Below are 22,776 nucleotides of genomic sequence, written 5' to 3' on the forward strand. Positions count from 1 at the left end.
TGAGGAGAGAGAGGACTAAAAACGCAGGCTGAAAAACAGCAAACGCAAGAGAAAGCAGCCACCAGTTAGGATGTTGATGCAGCGGAAGAAGAAGAGAAGTGGATACAGAACCTACTACCGCCCTTGCCTTCACTGGAGTGGAGGATCTTTGCCACTGTTTGAGTAGATCCGGCTCTAACACCATGTCAAAAGATGACATACCAACGAGATAGCAAGGTTTGCGGGGAGGAACACTGAATGAACTCGACAAACATGGAGAAAAGAAGAGAAGAGAAGAAACTCTGATGAATGGAATGATAAAGATTTGAATCATGGAGTGAATGTGATACAAGGGAACAAGGGTGTCGTAGCACAAGGAAGATGATGAAGACAGCCACAAACCACGAACTGCAATGTCCTCTTGAAGGGGTGTGAGGGCAGTGGAGAGGCCGGAGAGAAGAGCTGACGGACTGAATGAATCAGCCCTAAGGAATGAAGGAGAGAGTGGCCTATAAAAAGGCACAGTCAGTCTAGGGTGGTGCCCCTTTTTGGGGCTGCAAACTCTAAACACAAAACACAAAAACACAAAAATGCAAACTGCGGGTGAAGGGTGAAGGGTTTCTCAACATGAACACCCATTAGTGGGTGTGGTACTTAGTACCTTAGGGATTGTACTTTCATTCATTCTCACATAGTGGATGTGACCTTCCATTACTCTCCTCTCTCTTGTTGTTCACTTTTTTACTATGAGTGTGTGTGTGTATGCGCATTGTTGAACCCTTACCTAACAATGATACCAGAGCATACCTTTCAACCACCGCCATCACTACCTAAGCCATTGTTGAGCCATGTGCTTGGCTGCTCTTCTCCTTTCAACCACCGCCATCACTACCTGAGCCATTGTTGAGCCATGTGCTTGGCTGCTCTTCTCCTTGCTCGTCATCAACACTCCATTGCATGTTGTGTTCTTTGACCTACCCCAATAGTCTTGTGTGTCAAGAAAATGACAAAGAGACCAGAGAGACAATAGGGTTTGCGGAGAGAAACAATGTGTACAGCAAACACTGAGAGAGAAGAGACTCAAAAACACAAGAATACGACGATGGTACGCCGAATCATGCTATGAGAAAAAAAAAGTCGATAGAACAAAGCCAAAGCTCAAAAGATGACTGCATTGTCTTGTCTAAATCACAAGGTAGCACCTATGGGAATCTGCACAATTAAGGGAGCGAAGCGTAATCCTCGAGGCAGTGGGCTATCGAAGTAATCACTGGAAGATGAAGGACGGCTATTGAGGGAGCGAACCGCAATCCTATAATATCATTGGAGATGTGGAAGATGATCACCAACTATCGAGGCAGTAAAAACATAGTCCTTTGATGCTGGGGAGTAACATGGGCAGCAAAAACAAATCCCAAAGCATCAAAGCCCTGATTGAAGCACATGTTGATGCCCTTTCAACTATAATTTTTTCATTGATGCCATCAAATTTTTAAAAATTTGCAATTTTTTGCATTTTCTTTGCTTTATTTTTGTGTTGCCGCTGCATTTGTACTTTGAACAGCAGCTAATTATAGAAAACTAGAAATTTCAACAAGCAATGGTTGGGCAAAATAATTTGTTCAACATGTTTGGGAACTCAAACAAATTAGATGGCACTAATTATCCAATCTGAATATGCATGATGAAGCATGTACTTGTTGCCAAGTAACTTTGGGGTTATATATGTGGTTCAGAAGTTCGACCTACAAGCCCTCCTACTCAAAATGACACATGTTTTTTGGGCTCGTTCACATCCTTGACTGCTGTGTAGGACCGAATATGTGGGATAACCTATCTTTTACACGAAAGTGTAATTAAAGCATGAGCTTGGATATCATGCCCGTCCCATCTCAACTGATATGTTGTTGGAGGTACAGTAGGAGCTGGAGTTGAAGATCCATTAATGATTGTGAACGAGCCCAAAAAACATGTGTCATTTTGAGTAGGAGGGCTTGTAGGTCGAACTTCTGAACCACATATATAACCCCAAAGTTACTTGGCAACAAGTACATGCTTCATCATGCATATTCAGATTGGATACTTGGGATAAGCTTGCCTCACTCTATCAAGTGCGCAATGAGGCTCGTGTAGCCTACTTGCGTAAGCAGCTTGAGATGAAACACATGACAAAGGGTGATTCTATCGATGCCTACATTACACATGTCAAGGATATTACAAAGTAACTTGCTCACATTAATGAAATCATTCCCAATGCATCTCTTGTATCTACGGTTTTGGCTGATCTACCTGATACTTATCAGAGCTTTGCCACTACACTTTATGTACTTGCAAAGGGAGATTCTAATGCTTACACATTTAATGCGTTGGTATCACTATTGTTGCCAAAAGAGCAATCAAGGCTGAATCGCTCTAATATAGGTATGGATAACCAAGCATTTGCAGCCAGCCATCGTGACAAAGGCAAGTCATGGCAACCTTCAAACTCCAAAGGAACAGACAAAACAACTTCTACACACTCCTCAAGAACCAAGGATGATGATACTAAGAAAAAGAGGTGCCATTATTGCAAGAAAAAGAAGAATGTAATTAAAGAATGCAAAAAGAGGACAACAAGTGAAAAGAAGAAACAATTGGGCATGAATGTTGCTGAAAATTCTACTAATGCAAACGATGCAATGGCACATTTGGCAAGCTTGGACATTGCCTTTGTTGTGCATTGTTCATATGATCCTTCTTTACATGAACATGGTCTTTCAATTGCTGAAAATTACTGCACTTGGTATTTTGACAATGGCGGTTCTAAGCACATAACGTCCTTTCGTGACTTATTTATATCATATGCAAATGTGAAAGTTGTATACCTAGCAAAATGCATCATGCTTCGTTTCCCAAGGATGGTACTATGCGTGCCAATCAGAAATTACAGCTTGTGCATAATGATGTTTGTGGACCCATGCGTGTCAAATCCATCGACGGATACTCGTATTTTGTTAGTTTCATTGATGACATGGCTCATCATTGTTGGGCATATGCTTTGAAGCACAAATCCGACATGTTTGCATGCTTTAAAACATTCTTGACCTTAGCTGAAAATGGCAACGGATGCAAGCTGATTACACTCTGTACCGATCGAGAGCGGGAATATATGTCACGTGAGGTCAACTCCTTGGCTGAAAGGCGCATCATCCATCAGTGTACTACACCTTACACACCTCAACAAAACAGAGTGGCTGAAAGAAAAAATCCCACTTTGATGGAAATGGCATATTGTATGCTGTCACACAACAAGCTGCCCCCAAAGTTTTGGCTTGATACTATCATGTGTGCAGTGAATGTGCTGAAACGTGGCCCAACTAAAGCATCGGTTGATTGTACGCCTCATGAGGCTTGGAATGCCAGAAACCAATGGTGTCAATTAGCCGTGTCTTTAGTTGTTTGGCATATGCTTTAGTGCCACAACCACAAAAACATAAATTGGAAGACAAGGCTGTCAAATGCACCTTTATTGGTTAAAGTACAGAAAGTAAAGGGTATTGCTTGTACCAACCCTCCACCAACAAAATTTTTGTTAGTAGCTATGTGGTATTCACTGAACATGCTGACCAGCCCTTCATGGACTGCAAAAATCTTCCCAATGTGGGGCCTATGTGTCAGAATGAAGCAATGCAGAAGCGAATGACCGTGACAAAGAGTGAATAGAGAGAGAAAGAGAGAGAGAGAGAGAGAGAGAGAGAGAGACAATGAAACGCAAAAAATCCGCAGTGAAGAATGATGTATAAGGATGCAGAATTATACACGGGTGCAAAGAGAATATCCGTGTATGTCTCCACACCTCGAAGGTCTCGGTCTCCGTCAGCCCCAAGAGCAATCTCCGCAATCTACAGCCTAAAATTTGTGGGAGACAATTGACTGAGGCTGCTGAATACAAAGCCTATCTATAGGCTGAAAATAATGACAGGAAATAATCAACTCAGCTGCAATTAATGCAATTGACTACTACAGTCTAACTACTGCTGCAGTTCGACTGCTGCCACGTTCGACTGTAACCTCTCAACATTCCAGATCCTCGACAAGGCAGTAGACGAAGGGATCTAGAATGTCAGCGAAGTAGCGCCTGGGCAAGTGCCTTTGTAAACAAATCTGCAAGGTTGTCTTCGGTCTTACAGTATTCCACATCGATGGTCCCATCCAGAAGCTTCTCCTTGATGAAGCGGTATTAGATCTCTATGTGCTTCGTCCGGGTATGAAATACGGGATTCGGTGCCAAGGCAATGCAACTCTCATTGTCACACCACAGAATCGTAGGACAAGTCTGGGGGCAACCAAGCTCCACCAACAATCGTCGAAGCCACACAATCTCACATGTGGAAGAAGACGCGGCCCGATACTCTGCCTCAATCGAAGATAGGGCTACCATGGGCTGCTTCTTGCTACTCCAGGAGATAGTACCAGCACCCAAGGTAAAACAATAACCTGTAGTAGACCGCTTGATCCACATCGCCAGCCCAATCCGAATCACAACACCTGTACCTGTTGGATAGGAAATCCCTAGGTCGGAGGTCCCCCTCAAAAACCGTAGTATCCTTTGAGCAACCTGCCAATGCACCTGCTGAGGTGCACTCATGAACCCATCCAAGAGACCTACAGCAAAACAAAGATCAACCCGTGTATTGAGGAGTCAAATCATGATCAGCTAACAGTAGCAGGTATCATCCGCCAAAGGAGAGTCTGAGTGTGAAGTGGCCTTCCAATTCGGATCCATAGGAGTAGAAATGGACCAACAATCCTCCATCTCAAAGGTCACCAAGAGCTCCTATACATATCTCTGCTAAGAGATGAAAATCCCCCCTTGAGTCTAATAAATCTCATGGCCCAAAAAGAAATGGAGAAGTCCTAAATCCGTCATCTTGACTTCTGATGTAAATCTACCTTCGTCTCTTTGACCTTTTGGACATGGTCACCTGTAACAATCAAGTCATCAACATACAAAACAAACAACACACGATCACCCTCGAAAGTGTGTACATAAAGCTCCGGATCGACCCTAGAGCGCTGATATCCCAACTTTGCCTGAAGAAATGAGTCAATATTCTCATTCCAAGCACGCCGAGCCTGCTTCAGGCCATTCAAGGCCTTCTTCAACCTGTAAACCTTCCCATCTGAGGAACCAAAGCCAAGAAGCTGCTCTACATAGATTTCCTCCTTCAAATCACCGTTCAAGAAGGCCAACTTCACATCCAATTGAAAAGCGGGCCATCTCCTATGACCAGCCAAGGCTAGAACAGCACAGATAGTTGCCATACGAGCAATAGGGGCAAAAGTATCATGGAAATCAACACCTGAGCGCTAAGCAAAACCTTTAGTAACAAGGCGAGCCTTGTGCTTGTCCAAAGAGCCATCACTATGGTACTTGGTTTTGAAGACCCACTAGACACCAATCACCTTCTTATGAGAGGGACGAGGCACAAGGTACCAAGTGCCATTCCGCTCAATAGCCTCCAACTCAACTTCCATCGCTTTCTGCCAATGATCAGACTGTAAAGCCTCCTTCACTGAGATAGGCTCTCTATTCTACATAACACGGGAAATCAAACAGTAGTTAGAGCAAACAAGCTCCATAGTATGTGTCTGGTGCCTCCATGACCTCCGCGGTCCATCCTACGTTTGCCACTCCTCAAGGACCCCCTCGATCCTTGAATCTCGGAGCATGTCACGGGCCCAACAAGGAGGAGACCGGATCTCGCTTCAGTGCTCTGCATCTGCTGAAGTTTCTGAAAGATCCACCTACAACGATGGACCAATCGGTGAATCCGAGGGCTCGGAAGTAGGCTCCTCATCCAAAGAAGAGTCCTCAAGAGACACAGGCTCAAGAGGAACAGTCGTCGGAGCCCAGCTATCACCAAGATCTCCAAGTACAAGGTGGTCCTCACCCCCCTCAGGGACTGGAACCTCCACAAACCGAATGCCACGGCTCACGTAGACATCCCACTTTACAGGATCATACAACCAGTAGCCTTGAGATTGCGAGCTATAGCCCACAAACACCTGTCTTCTGGAAGCCACTTCAAATTTGTCACGCTATGTCTTCAAGATATGAACATAAGCATCAAACCCAAAAACCCTGAAATAAGAAACATCTGGCTTACACCCAAAGTACACCTCATAAGGAGTCATACCAACAACAACAAAAGTAGGGGAACGATCAAGGATGTGAATGGCAATAGCCACAGTCTTATCCCATAGACACTGAGGTGTCTGACGATACTCCATCATGGTACGGGCCATCTTAATCACACTACGATTCTTCCGCTCCAAGATGTCATTTTCCTAAGGGGTGTTTGTATTGGCAAACTACTCGTGAATACCACGATCTACACAAAACCGAGTAAACTCATTAGAAACAAATTCTCCACCCTTATCCAATCGTAAGGTCTTCAACTTCCGCCCCGATCGGTTCTCCTCAAAGAGCAACCAATCCTTAAAGTTGGAGAAAGCCTCCAACTTCAGCTTCAAGAAATAGGCCAATGTCATCCTGCTGTAATCATCTACAATGAGCATAAAATACAAGCTCCCTCGAAGGGATTCCATCCTCATCCGTCCACAAAGATCAATAGAAACAAGCTCCAACGGTATTGAAGACCACCTCGAAGCCTTGCCGGGAACAACATCACAAGTCTACTTCCCACGAATGCAAGATACACAAGGTTGCTGACTCACCACAATATCTAGCAAACCTCGAACAAACTGGTCCTTAGACGCCTTCCGAAGGTAATCATAATTGAGGTGACCAAACTGAGCATATACCAAAGCTCGGACTGAGTTTGAGAGGTAAGAAGAAGAAAAGTCAATGCAGAAGAAGACTGCAACTTGTAGACTTTATTCTTCTCATAACCTGAAGAAAGAACCTATCTCGATCCTCAATCAAGAATCCAAAAAGAATCCACATCAAATTCGACCAAAGGCCGAGGGCACAAATCTTGTGCACCGAGAGAAGATGATACCCCAAAGACCGCACATAAACTACCTCAGATGCATGGGCACCACCATGCCCATCTAGAATAAGATGCATGATGCCCCGTCCCTAAATAAGAATAGACAAACTCTCTCCACTGAGAATCTGACCATGAGAAGGCCGCAAATGAGTAACACCTGCGAAAGAGAGCCATGTGCCTAGAGGCACCGCTGTCAACAATCCACTCGAGAGTAACTGGGGCCATCAACGCAGAATCAAAAGCCGGCCAAGTCGAATCCTCAACCATCTCCAAATGGAGAAAAGCAATTGAAGAGCAACCACCGCTCCGAAATCCTTTGAAGATTTCTCCTTCTCTCCTTCTCCTTCTTCTCCTTGTCGGGGCAATCCTTCTTCTAGTGAACTGTTTTGCCACAAATGTGACAAGTGGACTTCTTGTCTTTGCCCTTCTTAGATTTGTCCTCCTTCTTCTTTTGGTTCTTCCCCTTCTTCTGAGAGGATTGACCAACCAAAGCCTCAGATTTCGAAGCATTGGTTCCTTTCAATTGCTCCTCTTGGTCCAAGACCATAGGAACCAACTCTTCCCACCGCAGAGTCTCACACCGCCCTGAAGCAATCAAGGCAAAATAAAAACCATTGAAGCGAGGCGATAACTGTGAAAGGAGAGTTATCGCCATGTCTTCAAAAGTGATCACCTTCCCTGCGTTTTGAACCTGCATTTGAAGCTCCCTTAGCTTGTTGATATACTCCCGCATGGATGATGACTTGTTGACACTCATGGTCCGCATTTGCACTTCCAAAGAGACTTGCTTCATGATGGTCATCCAATTATACATCTAATCTAACTCCAGCTATATCTCCCTAGCCACCGTCAAATGCTCTATATGAGAGATAATAGCTATGGTACATGAGAGAAATAAAAACGAGTGAATACAAGCATTGAGTTTATCCCAATGTACCTGAGCCTTTGCCAACTCCGCCTTCTCACTGGAAGAGAGTCTGGACTCGTCTCGCAAGAAGAACAATTGATAGCCTCCGTAACAAGCTCCGCCAAATCATAGGACTCCAATATGGCACGCATCATGACCCGCCAGATGCAATAGTTCTCACCATCGAGCTTTTGATTTGAAGGAAGCTCCAATCCATGATTGCCTGAAACTCTCTCTCAGCCTCAGAAGATATCTTCACCTACAATGTCTACACAAAACACAAAGAGTAACCCCCTCTGACTATGAAAATACAGCCTACTAGGGCTATGGTTCGCAGCCTTCTTCCTTCTCTGACAACCAAAAAACAGCAGCAGCTTCAGCAAATCTTCTCTTTTCTCGCATACCCACGCTCACTTCAACCTTGTTCTGATGCACAACCCACCTGCTCGCACTTGAACGCTGAAAACGCAGTCTTGTGTCGCGCTGAAATCTCCTCTTCAGATGGGTCCACCCTAGGTCAGCCCTTCAATGCTCTGATACCATGTCAAAGTGAAGCAATGCAAAAGCGAATGAGCGTGACAGAGTGAACAGAGAGAGGAGAGAGAGAGAGAGAGAGAGAGAGAGGAGAGAGAGTGAAACGCAGAAAATCTGTAGTGAAGAATGTTGTATAAGGATGCAGAATTATACACGGGTGCAAAGAGAATATCTGTGTATGTCTCCACCTCAAAGGTCTTGGTCTCCATCAACCCCGAGAGCAATCTCTGCAATCTGCAGCCTGAAATCTGTGAGAGACAGCTGACTAAGGCTGCGGCTGAAAATAATGGCAGGAAATAATCAGGTCGGCTGCAATTAATGCAGCCGACTATTACAGTCCAATTGTTGCCACATGGCAACTGGCTAATTACCTGCCACATGGCACCTGCCTACATGGCCCTACCTGTCCGGGTGATGACTCTAACACTATGGACATGTATGACAGTTTGTTGCCTTTATTTCGGCAAGGTGGACTTGATTTTGGTCAATTTCAGCAATGTATTGAGAAGTTACAGCAGTAAAATCAGCAGCAAACACATGGTGAACAACAACTTGATTTTCAGCCCATTGATCAAGGCATTGCTGTGATTATGCAGTGGCCGATGAGAGGCCTAATACTTGGGAAGCTAAACCAGTCCCTAGATGGTTGCTAGATACATTACGGGACAGCAAACAATCCATTCCTCTTCCCGATAGAAATAGAGCAACCACTCGCCATGCACAAGCTAACTTGGTTGCACAAGTACTTGTAGCTACTGCATGCAATGAAGAACCTATTTTTTTACATGATGCTTTACAAAAGGAACATTGGTTGGTAACTATGCAATCAGAGTTAAACTCTATTGATAGAAATGGCACACACGAGTTATGTGACTTGCTGACTGGCAAGCGTGCTAGGTACCATGTGGGTTTATAAAGCGTAGATCTGATGGTAGCATTGATCACTACAAGGCACGTCTTGCTGCCAAAGGGTATGCCCAACAACGTCAAATTGACTATGATGAGACATTTGCGCCCACTTCACGTATGACTACCATTCGTAGTGTCATTGCTTTGGCTGCTCATTATGCTTGGCATGTGCATCAATTGGATGTGAAGACTGCTTTTTTGAATAGTGATCTTCATAAGGAGATTTTTGTCACTCAACCTCCTGGCTTTGTTTCGAACGGGTCTCAAAGCAAAGTGTGTGTTTGCACCGCAAGCACCTAGAGCATGGTAGAGAAGATACATGCATACTTGATTGCTCTTGGCTTCAATAATTCACACACTAAGAGCACACTTTATGTCTACGAGGATGGGGTTAACCTCCTGCTTCTCATTCTTTATGTGGATGACATGTTGTTGACTGACCTCATGAGACCATATTTCAACTTTAAAAGCTGAATTGCAGCATGCTTTTGATGTGACAAATCTTGGCCATTTGCACTACTATCTTGGCATACAATTTATTGCGGTTGAGGGGGGCATTATTTTGCAGCAATCTAAGTCCATTGGGCAGCTTCTTGAGCGTTTTTAGATGCTAGACTACAAGCCTATCTCTACTCCTATTGAGACAGGCCACATGTTTACACGTTATCTCAATCACTCAAAATGGGCCTTTTTTATCCTAAAGGCTTTACTATTTGCTTGAATGCATTTACAAACAGTGATTGAGCTGGTTGTTTTGACACAAGGGTGTCCACTAGTGGCAATTGTTTCATGCTTCGTAATTCATGCATCTCTTGGCTGAGCAAGAAGCAATCTACAGTGGCCAAATCTAGTTGTGAAGCTGAATATAGGGCAGCTACATTGGAATGTGTATGACTCGGATGCCTTTTGGTCGATCTTAGTATGGGACAGCAGTCACCCACTCCTATCTACACTAAACGTCAAAGTGCCATGGCAATTGCGAGGAATCCAGTTTTTCATGCTCGTACTAAGTACATTGAGGTGCATTATCATTATGTTAGAGAAAGACTCCATGCAAGGGAGATTGACTTGGTTTATGTCCTACACAGACAACTTGGCAAATGTGTTTACGAAAGCTCTCTCTAGTTAGAAGTTGAAAGCCTTTTGCAAGGCTCTCGACTTTGATACCATTTGGGGATTGATCTACCTATTCCCTATATACAATCACATCATTCACTTGAGGGGGGTTTGTTACACTTATTGTGTTCCTCCTATGTTCTGGTGTGAATGCTCCCTTATCTCACAGGCACTTTTTACCTTCAGCTGGAGAGAGGTTTTTTCCCAATGTGAATACTCGTGAGTGGGTATGGTACTTAGTACCTTAGGGATTGTACTTTCATTCATTCTCACATAATGGATGTGATCTTCTAACACTCTCTTCTCTCTTGTTCACTTGTTCACACTGAGAGAGAGAGAGAGAGTGTGTGTGTGTGTGTGCGCACGTGCGCGTTGCTAAACCCTAACCTAACAGCGCACAATTACACATTTCCTATGCATAGGTCAGACAATCTTTGCAATCGTCTAGTGATTTCCAGCAATGCCATTTAGTTAGGTTGGCCACACATACTGTCCAAATGCCACATGGCATAGGTGGTGCGGCGCAATGTTTTTTATGCATTATTTATTGCTGTGATTCATCATTGGCAATAGTCGGACAATTTAAACTGGCCAACCTCATTATTTTATAAGTTTTTTTCATTCCTAGTCTAGCCAGCCTCCAATTATTTCAAGTGGAGAGAGATATCACCTCGTGGAGATACATCCGACAAACCATGTACATATCTACCTTCTTCATTTCAGCATTCATTCACTACAGATTTTTGTGTTCTACTATCACTTTTGTCTCTCATCTTCTCGTGTTCATTTTCTTTCAATCCAGTAATACACTTCCCATTTGTTGCACTCTGACATGGTATTGGAGTATCATTGAAGGGATGATTGATCACGAGAAGATCTGGAAGGTAGATTTCAGCACGACAAAAGTGTGTTTCAACGTTCGAAGACGAGTGAGAGAGTTGTGCATCAATACAAGGCTAAGCTGAATAAGTGACGCACAAGAAAGGAGTAAAGTTGCTATTTTTGGCAGGTTTCTGTTGTTCGTGAAGGAAAAAAGGCTGTGTTTTCAGCTGTTTGGAGCAGATTTTGAGTTTCATCGCCTTCGGCAGCAATGGAAACAATCTTGAGACGAGTGGAGGAAGCAATCGCACGTTGCATTTTCCCAATCAAAGCGGGCTGCCCTTGTTTTTGTGCAAGTTATTCAAGTGACAATGTCTTCTGGGATCAACACAGAGTTTCAAGGTATTATGGACCATAAAGTTCCCTTGTTACCGGCTTTTCCTTCTAATCAAAAGCTCATTGTGGAAAATTACCACATCCAGCAGATAATGATACTTGCCATCTTGGAGTCCTATAATTTGGCGAAGCTTGTAACCGAGGCCATAGGCTATCCTACAGCTCGTGATGCCTCCAAGATTTCTCCTACTAAGAAAGCTAAGTTGGTGAAGATACATGCACATCGAGACAAACTGAATGCCCACATCCGCTCCTTCCTATTTCTCTCTTGCACTCCCACCGTGATAGCTCACATCAACCGTTAGACTATTGCTCGAGAGAGATAACTGGGATTAGACCAATTGTACAATCAAAAGATCATTATGAAACAAGTGTCTCTCAAGGTATAGAAGCAAACATTAAACTCGTCCAAGTCCGCTTCCATGCAAAAGTATGTCAATAAGCTTCAATAATTGCTGATGAAGTCCAAAACACAAGGGAAGGATTACCTCCGAGAACATGGTGATAGTTCTTCTTTCGCAGTTACTACCCCGATTTAGTGTATTCTATGTAAAGAAATACCCTAACACAGAAACATAAACAAAAGCCGTACGACAAAGCACAGACTGATAAAAGAACACAATTAGGGTTAGGGTAACTCAAAGACAATGAACTCAATGAATGAATGACATGATATGACTACTGAATATATGATACTCATGCAGCAAACACACTATGTAGTGAATGAATATTAAACCTCGAACTCCTGTATCTCAAGGATCATGGCAGGGATAATGAGCTAGAGAGTGTATCATACTCCGAATGGATCCTGAATTGCAGCAATGCAGCCTTCGGATGTCGAACACCAACAACCACAGCAATAAGAAGGTGGATCTAATGCAGACACAGTGAGGAGAGAGAAAGACTAAAAACGCAGGCAAGACAACCTGCAAAAGAAAGAAAGACTAAAAACGCAAGCAAGACAGCCTGCAAGAGAGAGAAAACTACCAAACGCAGGCTAGACAACCTGGCAACAGCCTATAGAAGCTGGGCAATAACTGGAGGAGAGAGAAAACTACCAAACACAGGCTGCAGATGACGTGGCAAGCAATACGGCAGCAGGTTTGTGCAAGAACAATAGTCACCTAGCTGGAATTAGCTCCAAACTGCGAGAAGAGAGCTGGAAATCAGGCGCCAACTGATGTAGACAACAATGGACAGCTTTGGCTAAGATATCCTCCGCAAACGGGGTGTGGGCTGCAAGTTGAAACACCTAAAATCTGCAAAAACGAGATTAGGGTTGAATGGAGGGCAACATACGTATTTATAAAAAATTTGGACCCTCCCAAGTGGGCTTGTGCTTATGAGAACAGAAACTCTCTAGGATAGCATTTCTTTTAAATAAACTAGGTTTCTTCATTAATTAAGCATGTTTTGGGGCTGTTTAAGTAAAGCTAATGCATTTTTAGCTCAACATTCTATTCCACCTCGATTGCTTCAAGGTGGACGGATAGCCTTAAGTGGGAGGAGTTGGTTCTGATGGTCTTGGATCAAGATGAACAACTCAAAGGTCAAAATGCTCCCAAGTCGAAGGCATTGACAAGTCAGACTTCCCAACAGAAGGGGAAGAACAGCAGCAACAACAAGAAGGACCAAAAGACTAAGCAAAATAAAGCCAAGGAGTCTACTTGTCACATTTGTAGCAGGACACATCATTGGAAGAAGGATTGCCTCAACAAGGACAAGGACACCAAGAAGAAAAAAACTACAAAGGATTCAGAAGCGGTGGTTGCTTCTTCATCAGCCGCATTTCTCCATTTGGAGGTGATTGAGAATGCTCCACCGATGGCCTTTGATACAATGATATTGGCCCCCAACCTCGTAAATGGATTGTGGACAGTGACACTTTCCGCCAAATGACTACTCCTACAAATGGTATTTTCCCATACGCATCCAATGCATGGGCAAATTCTCATAGGTAACAACTCTTTAGTCCCTATCAAAGGCAAAGGTGATATGCAGTTGATTTTGAAAGTGCAAGGCGGTGCCCGCATATCAAAAGTTCTTTAAGTGCACCAATGTTATTCCCACATGCATCACATTGAACAACAAAAGCTTTAAGGAGAATCTGACAAGATCGACACAAGATTCAAAGTAAGCTTTTCTCCCAACCTATTGAATGCTGCAATTTCCTTATCAACCCACATAAATGGAACTCTCTTCTTCTGCAATGCATGAAGGGGTGAAGTAATTTCAGTAAAGTGGCATATGAACCTTCTATAGTATGAACACATCGCCAAAAAGCTGCGCACATCATGCAAGGTTCTCAAATTAGGCAAATTGCATATCGCTTCCACTTTTGCAAGATCCATTCTAACACCATCTTCTAAGACAATATGCCCTAAGAAGTGAATCTCTAATATGAAAAATTCACTCTTTTTGGCATTAATAAGCAGCTTGTATTTTCTAAGTTCCTTAAGCAAAATACTCAAGTACATCCAATGTTCTGTCTCATTCTTTGAAAAGACTATGATGTCATCAAAGAATGTGCCAATGAAAGACTTATAGGGTCAAAAAATTCAATCCATCATGCGATTAAACATCGCAAGTGCATTTGTAAGCCCAAATGGCATGACCAAGAACTCATATAATCCAAGAGTTATCCTATAAGTTGTCTTGTACACATCTTCTAGCCCTATACATATCTAATGATATCCACTTTTAAGGTCTATTATGCTAAAGATTGCAATTCCCTCTAACCAATCAAGGATATCATTGTTCCCTGGTATAGGGAATCTATTTTTTATGGTGTTTTTGTTCAAGGTGCAGTAATCAATACACATTCGCCATGAACCATCATTTTTCTACACAAGGAGTATAGGTGAGCAGCTCTAAAGCATCCATGTTCTGATGCTCACTAACAAGATCAAATACCAATCTAGCAAAAATTTTATGCTTCTTGCTTTTCTAATTCTTATTGTCATATGCATGGTTTTTAGACTTACAATCTGGGCATTCATGTGCTATATGCCCCTCTTGTTCACAAACATAGCATTTTTTGGCATCATACAATGTCTCTCTTTTAGCAGCTTTCTTAGTACTTGCAAATGACCTTTTGCCTTGTCTCCCTTTTTAAAGAATGATTTTGACTGATTTTTAGCAAGTTAATCCTTTTTTTAGAATTTAAACTTGCTACCCAAAAATTCAATCTTACTGTCCTTATCTTCAACATTGTCCTTTGAAGCATCTTTCCTACCCTTAAATCCTGTGACATATCCTTTCATCAATTCATAAGCTATATTTGCATTTTTCAATCAATTGTGCTATATTGGTCACTTTTGTCTTGGTGCAATAGTCACTGATTCCTTTGGTAGACCACAACAGTAGGTCTGTCACACAAACGTGAAATTTTAACATATGCTTTAATCTTACTAATAACAATGTGCAAGGTTGTTTAGTACGTGATGCACATGGCAATTATTTCATGGTAACAAGCCAAGGAGCTCGAGGATGCAGTGGATGCCAAAGGCAAAAGTTGTAATAAGTTATGTCTGACAGGTACTAGGTGGTACCCGGTTAGAAAAAATTGTAAGTGGCACTCACCTTGAGGGCCAATCTGGTGTCATCTATTGTGCAAGAGTGCTCTAGCACTCCAAGTTATTTGTCATTTATTTTCTATGTGCTGTATTGAATAGTGCCTGTGTTGTAAGTTCATGTTTACTGCCCTATAGATCAAATCTGCAGGCCAGTTTCAACTTCCCATCAGAAGGTCGTAAGGTAGAGGATGATTTCCAAAGGTTTGGACAACAAAAGGCCTCCCTTGCTAGCAGTTTGGGAGTATGTTATCCTTGCAACTAGGGTGGTGAAAGGAGATGGAGAAGGATATTCCAGAGGGAGAGGTTGACAATTGCTCTCTGCAGCAGGGCCACGATAATGGGATGAATGCTCACTATGCTTAATACAAAACAAGCTTCACAAACCGATTGAGTAGCAGGAAGACGCTCCTGTAGCCGCAAAGTTGCCTCATGCTCAAGCAGCATCAAGGACATATTAAAAAAAACTGATAGGAGTCATAGATGTCTGCACCCGTAAAGCATTGGCCACTCCATCAAACTCCTGAGGAAGTTTGTGTAGTGTTGTTCCAACAAGATGTGCCTCTAATAGGGCAAACTAAATAGTGCAAAGCTAGTCTTGGATTTGGGTAACTCGAAGTAGGAATGATTGGATCGTATCTTTGGGTTCAAACTTCAATTGCTTGAGCCGACTATAGAGAGTAACAGTCCTCATGGTGAAAGGAGTCTCATACGTCAATTGCAACTTCGACCATACGTTTGAAGCTGTGCTGCAGGAGGTGACTGCCGGTAGGACTTCTTTGGAAATACACCGAAGTAAGGACAAATAAGCACGCGCATCATCCAAATCCCATGTAAGCATTGCTTCCTCATGGTTGTCTTCATCAAACTCACCTGGAACAGGAGAGGGCTATTGAGGGCGTGCAAGAGCTCCGCCAACCACGTACCATAATTGCTTTTGGATAAACCAAGCCTTCATCACCGCACTCCACGTGTAATAATCAAGTCCATGGAGCTTGTCATTAGTGGATGTGTATGAAGGAGCCATCTATAGAGGATTTAGAAGAGAAGTAGAAGAGAAGGTATTTGGAGAGGGAACACAGCCAAAACACAAGCACAGACTATAAAAAACACGAGTTCACATACAGTAGAACCCAAAATCCGACCAAAAGAAGACAAAAGCTGCTGCAAAAAATCAAAAAATCAGTCAAAAACTACCAAAAACAGCAAAAACGGCCTGAAGGTACAGTCGCCCAGCCAAGAAGGAGTCAAGAACACCAAAACACAGGCTGAGTACTGCCACAAAATAGACTGGAAAACTGTTGCAGCAGCCTGAAAACTGAAAACGCAGGCAGCAGAGGGTTATAGACAGCAGGCGATGGCAAATCTACAAAAAACACAGGTAAAACAGGTCGCTTGTATGAAACAGCAGTCACCTGATCAGCAAGGGTGAAAACAATCCTAAAATCAGCAAGAAAACACAGCAGGAACACAAATCCTAAAATCTGATACCATGTCAGAAGTGGTGTGGCAATGGAAGCGTAAACATAAGCTGTAATAAACTACTGAAACACAAGACAAGAGAGAAAGGGAAAGAAAGAACACAATACAGATGAGAACTTAGACGTATGCCTAGGAAATGGAATCCATATATATCAGACACAGGACTATCGCATACAGCAGTGAGTCACTGGCTGCGTGGGCATGGGCGTGGGCACCAGCTCCTCTATCCACGAGACCTCCAGGTGGTAAACTGACCAACTGAGAAGAAGCCCAAAATAAATAGGCACAAATAATGCCATAAAATATGTCAGGTCTGCCAGCATTTAATGCTGCTCGGCCAGCAATAAATGCCCCTTATGACCATAAAACGACACAATAAAAAATGCCTAAATAACCTAAACAATGTACCCAAGCCTCTACAGCTCAGACTCACACATGAACTAACATATCTGCTAACAAGACCATCCTCCGTTGTTGCAACTTTACCTAGATACCATTCAATTAGAGACGACTTCAATTCAACCTCAGTCAAGTTCAATAAAGCAGGGATCCGGAATATTAACTAATGCTCAAGGGGGAGGTAGCACTTCCACTCCTCCAATTGTGTATAGCTCTTGTATATAGTGGATCTCAAATGTATGCAACATGCATCCAAGGTACTGTGTTGACTTTTTTATCAATTCTCATCAGTTTCAGCTCAATTTTTTATCAATTTGAGAACCCGTTATGGTCAATTTTCTATCAATTGCTGATCGGTTTGTACAATCAGTTTGGGGTCACATTTACAGTAGTTTGTGATCAGTTCTTAAATCTGCAAGTGATCAGTTTATGATCAAATAATACTCAGTTTTCAATGGTTTATAGCTGGTTCCATGGATAACATGTTAGTAAATGCCATTGACAGTTTCAACCATGGTTTATGTTGAGAATATGTTTTACTATGGTTATGAAGTCAAAACAATTGAGAAACATGAGTCATGGATACATTCAATGGCTTTCTAGCAACAACTTTGAACTATTTCTCATTATTATTTAATGTTTATGCAGATTGGAAATTTTCAATAAGCTTTGGGACATATAGCATGGTTAGACAACAATGGCCAATATTGTGACCGTGATGCCTTATGGAAATTTCAGTGCAGTATGATTTCCTTTTAATACAATGCAGTACAATCGAGGACATTTACAAGGATTTCAAGGGTCAGGTCTGTCACGAGGACAATTAAGTCATTAATCAAATGTGCAAGGTTGTTTAGCACATGTGATACACATGGTAGTTATTTCAAGGTAACAGGCTAAGGACCCCAAGGATACAGTGAGTACCAAAGGCAAAAGTCCTAATAAGTTATATCTAACAAGTATTAGATGGTACCCGCTATTAGATCTAGTCCTAGACCAATTTATTAGCCACTAATGCCGATGGTGACATTAGAGACTAAGCATTAATTAATTAATTAATTAATACCAGTCTAAGGGTTAATAACTGCTCAAGGATACTTGGAAGACAAATTGGCCTAGCCAATTTAATTGTTGGCTGGTGAAATTAATTTTCTATGCACTAGAATAATTATTACATTAATTTTTAAAATATTAATTCTGAAAATTAATTTAATAAGCTAGATAATGTTGAAAAATGGGATTATAAGGCTGCCACATGACAAACTTGCCCTAAAAACGTTTTTAAGGGCTGACGAAAGCCTATTCCAGCCATTGTAAGAAAGAAGGAGGCTGTTAGAGAGCAAGGAGAGGCTGCTGATGGGATTCGCAACCACTAGAGATCAGTCCTGCAACATGTGACAGCAGTTTGGAGCCCTCCAAGAACAAGTGACAACAGCCCAAAGTCTTTCCAATGCAAATGACAGCATATAAAATGGAGTAACAGTCAATCTGGTGGTCCTAAGCTATAGATGACATCTTCAATGACTGCTTGAGTAGAGCAGCAACAAGTTTTTCGATGTTTCTCATGATGAAGCTATGAAATTTCTCTCTATCGCATTCTCTCTCATCCCCCAACCATCTCTCAAGTTATCTCAACAATATCCAGCAATTTGAGCCATCAGAGAAAAAAATTTCTATCAATCTTTGTTATAAACCCTAATTTACAATAGAAGACAGTCGCCTTGGGATACATGCCGAGAATTGGGAACCTAGGACTTGAATTTCAATAGATGAAATTGAGAAATTTCACAGAGATTCAAGAGGCCAGACAGCCAAGATCAGATTTGGGGCTGAATTTGTCTTTCAACGAGCAAGATAAAGCCCAAGCAAACCAAGGGGCAAATTGGTTTGGGAACTAGCTAGTTAGTTTTGATAGCAAAAGGTACTTAGATTAGCGAAGGAGATCGAAGAACCTCAATTGTACTCCTTCCATTTACAATATAAGATAAAGAAATACCGCAAGGAGCACCAGTTTAGGGCCAACAAGGTGTCCAATGTCCAAGATTTAAGCGGTAAAGTATACATTTTTAGTTTACATGAATTTTATGCTTGCTATAATTGGTGCTTAATCAAGTTAGTTACCACCCTGTCCAAGGAGAAAGGCTAGTTTCATAAATTAATGTTAGTCCCTAGTGTCACCAATGACATTTATTCGCAAATAACTGTCCTAAGGTCAACAGAGGTTGAAGATCACTCCAAGTTGCAAATGGCCTAGCCAATTTAATTATAGATGGACGCATTTAATTTAGGGCAAGGTCAAAAGAGTTAGAATTAATTTTTAAAATTATTTAATTCTGAAAATTAAATAAATCGCTGGATAATGCTGAAAAATGGGTTTAGAAGGCTGCCACTTTGTAAAAATGTCCATGCAAATTGAGAAAACGTTTTTGGGGGTTCGGTCTCAACCATTCGGTTAGTTCATAGCTTGGGGGGGAGAGAGAGGGAGCTATTGGTCCATTTTTTCTAATCAAACAACAGTAATTTGCCACAGAAGACATCCATCTGGAAGCCTCAGTAGGCAGGAGGGAACAACAAGGAGTCACCTTCCAAGGGCTGGCAACAGCATTGCTGATCAGGTGACAGCATTCTGAGGTGCCTAGTAGGTGATTGCATTAAATGAAGGCCGGAGTAGGCAACAAGCAAAATTTAGGGTTTTCTAGTGAAGAAAACTAAATTTCTCTCTCATCTTGGCTTTTTCTCACCTTCTCCAACCCATTCTCAAGAGATATAAGAATTTCCCAGTCATTTTGAGTAGACCTGAGCCAAATTTGGGGGACAGCAGAGATATCTCTGCTGTAAACACTAAATTTCTGCAGAAATCAAGGTTTAATAGCCACCTTGCAAACCGTATCAACAGGAGAAGGAATCATACATTAAAATCAGCACTTGAAATTTGTGAAATTCAAATACCACGCCATCCATTGTGAATTGGGGTAACATTTGGCCAATTGGTGGTTATATTTGTGCAACTCCTAGATGAAAATCAAGCAGCAATTGGCCCAAATTACATGTACAGCAAGGAGCTTTTGGATCAACAAAGGAGATTGTGAAATCTCAACTTACATTCAATCCATTAGCACTTAAAGTTAAAGAAATACCGAAAGGGATGCCAGTTTTTGGGCTAACCAGGTGTTTATTGTCCAAGGTTATAAAGATAAATTATGCATTTCAATTTATGTTTATTTATTGATTCCTATAATTAAGTTCTTAATTAGGGAATTACCATCCTCTCCAAGAAGAAAGGCTGGTTTCAAGGTCTCAATGAAGAAAAAACCAATCAAAAACTACCAAAAACAACAAAAACGGCCTTTACAAATAGTCGCCAAGTCATAGTTAGGGGCAAAAAATGAAAAACGCAGGCTGGTTGAGCATTTAATGTAGCATACTAATGATTGCAGGCTGGAATATAGACACAGGCTGAAAATGCAGATGGCTGATCTGAAAAACGCAGGCCTAATCAACAGGGGGAAAAAAGACCTGTAATCAGCAGGAAAAACACAACAGGAACCTCAATCATGCAATCTGATAACGTGTCAAAAGTGGTGCAGCAATGGAAGCATAGAAAAGTGCTGAAATAAACTGCATAGGAATTTCATAACAAATGCATCAATTGAGGATGAGAATTAATAAGCAATTAGTTTGCCCTTGTCAACCATCCATCTAATCAGCCCAGTTGTCCTTCTTAAACTATTGTCAACCTAAAATAGCATGTTCTTAGTGCTCATGGGCGCATGACTAATGTGCTTCCAAATGTTATCAATATTATGCCCTCTACAGCTATATTTGCCTTCAAATACCTAAGCACATCTAGCCTCCATCAATGCTCCCTACAAGCTTACAAGCTATACCAACACTAACCCTTGGAGCTCTCAAAGCTATACCAAAAATAGTGCTCCTTACAAGCCCATAGGCTACACCAGCAGTAATTCTTGCTCTAAGCTCACACACTATCCAACATTATAAAAAGTTCATTTGTAGTAGTCGTAGGGTTCCATATCATTTATACAAGACATTAGATGATATATTACAACCAAGGTTGGAAAGTGTTAGGACATCATCTGAACAAACACCATGGCCAGATTTTTAAAAGATTGCAACTTTCGCTGATAAATAAAGGACATAGATTGACCTCCACTTGACATCTGAAGTTTGAAGGTGGTATACCTCATTTGTACAAGGATTTGCAGCTTGTCCTGAGTTTCCTACTGAGGGGCAATAACCAAACATTAGCATCTTGGATCTAAAATACCACGTCTTGTGGCTACAAAACATAAAGTATGTAGATATATGCACCTTCTGTGTCAACCTGCTGCTGCTTTGATGCATCTTCATTCAATATAGAACCAGACTCATCCGTCTGCGAGATAATCACATGGTTGATTGCATCCTCTTGAACTGATAATTGACAAAACTTTGTGTTTCAGGCTCACCTCAATCTCATCACTACCCAGTGAAAACTCCGAGCTTACAGCTACTTGAGCAGCCTGATCTTGTACAGGACTTCCACACTTGCCTGACCGCTTTTTGCTAGTACGGCATTTCTTCCCAGTCATAACAGATACTGACCGATATTTTTTCCGTCTAGCATTCTTAACTCTGCCTTTTCCTACAACTACACCAGACAACACCAAGTGAGTCTACGAAGCAGTTTATGATTCCAGAAGAACAGACGTTAGACAAACTAGATCAATGCCATTGCAGCAGACAGCTTAGTCACAGACATGTTTGAGAAGCTAAAAGCTTATGATAAGAATGCAATTATCTATGCAAAGTTATAACGCTCACAAGAAGCCAGAAAGAAACATTTTTTGCCATTCTTGCCCTGCAAAGGCTTGGGATCAGTCTCATTGAAGTCGTAAACCGATATGTCCCCTGCTGGCTTGATAACTTCGGTCTTCATTTTTCTGAGAACAAAAGCTGGAAGAGGTAATATCGCTTATGGCTGATACGTAAACGCCTCCGTAGCGCCATTTGCATCAAACAAGAAGCCAAAGGCATACTGGCTGACGCCAGGCTTGTCCTTCATTCCTAGGGTTCGACATGTTATCTGAATTCCTGTAAGATCAAACTGCGTCCGTTCTGGTGAGGAAAAAGTGCTGGAGCCATACCAAATGTGTACCGAATGGACATGTCAACAGCGTACTGATGAGGTGAGAGGGGATTCTTCTGCAAGCAGCTGTACCGTTCATTCCAATATGGCTCTCCCTCTCTCTCTCTCTCTCTTTGTGGTGTAGACCTGTGGTATTCTCCCGACGGCAACAAAGGACAGGTTTGATAGGGAAGCTCGTGAGCCGAAAAGCCGATCAGAAGTCGAGGCGACTCATGCTAGAAAGGAAAATGAACTCACTTTAACTTCACTCGAGTTTTGTATAACCAGTGGATCTTCTTAAGAGCCGGGACACTCGCACGTCAATTGGCCTCTCCTCCTCTCTCTCTCTCTCACACTCTTATTTAGAGCCGAGACAGTCACACATCAATTCGTTCTTCTCCCCCTTCCCTCTTTGTAAGGGCTTTGTAGTTATACCATGGCGTCGCAATTGAAAACATCTACATCATGGGGACTAGTAGTGACTTTGAGCTTTGCTTGGCTTTCACTTTACGTGTGATTTCTTATACCCAATGGTGAACC

At 42.1% G+C, this 22,776-nt stretch overlaps 1 protein-coding gene across 6 annotated transcripts in view; it reads right to left on the reverse strand.

Moving 5' to 3' along the window:
- Positions 1-22,575, reverse strand: part of LOC148016893 (uncharacterized) — a 56,438-nt gene extending 33,863 nt beyond the window's left edge. The window contains exons 1-4 of one of the 6 annotated variants that reach the window (XR_015687968.1): positions 21,933-22,575; positions 21,578-21,759; positions 21,441-21,504; positions 21,312-21,352 (exon numbers count right to left, since the gene is read on the reverse strand). Coding sequence is in view for 4 of the 6 variants with exons in the window: in XM_087663520.1 (XP_087519646.1) it covers positions 21,312-21,352; positions 21,441-21,504; positions 21,578-21,759; positions 21,933-22,047 (402 nt within the window). In the remaining 2 variants the exon portion in view is untranslated. Of the gene's footprint in view, positions 1-21,276; positions 21,353-21,440; positions 21,505-21,577; positions 21,760-21,932 lie in introns of those variants that run through there. The other 5 variants (XM_087663522.1, XM_087663523.1, XM_087663521.1 and 2 more) reach the window with 5 other exon arrangements.
- Between the last annotated feature and the right edge of the window lie 201 nt (positions 22,576-22,776).

This window comes from Lygodium microphyllum, chromosome 22 (genome assembly GCF_053477565.2).
Source record: "Lygodium microphyllum isolate KBCC chromosome 22, Lygodium_microphyllum_v1.1.10, whole genome shotgun sequence".
NCBI lineage: Eukaryota > Viridiplantae > Streptophyta > Polypodiopsida > Schizaeales > Lygodiaceae > Lygodium > Lygodium microphyllum.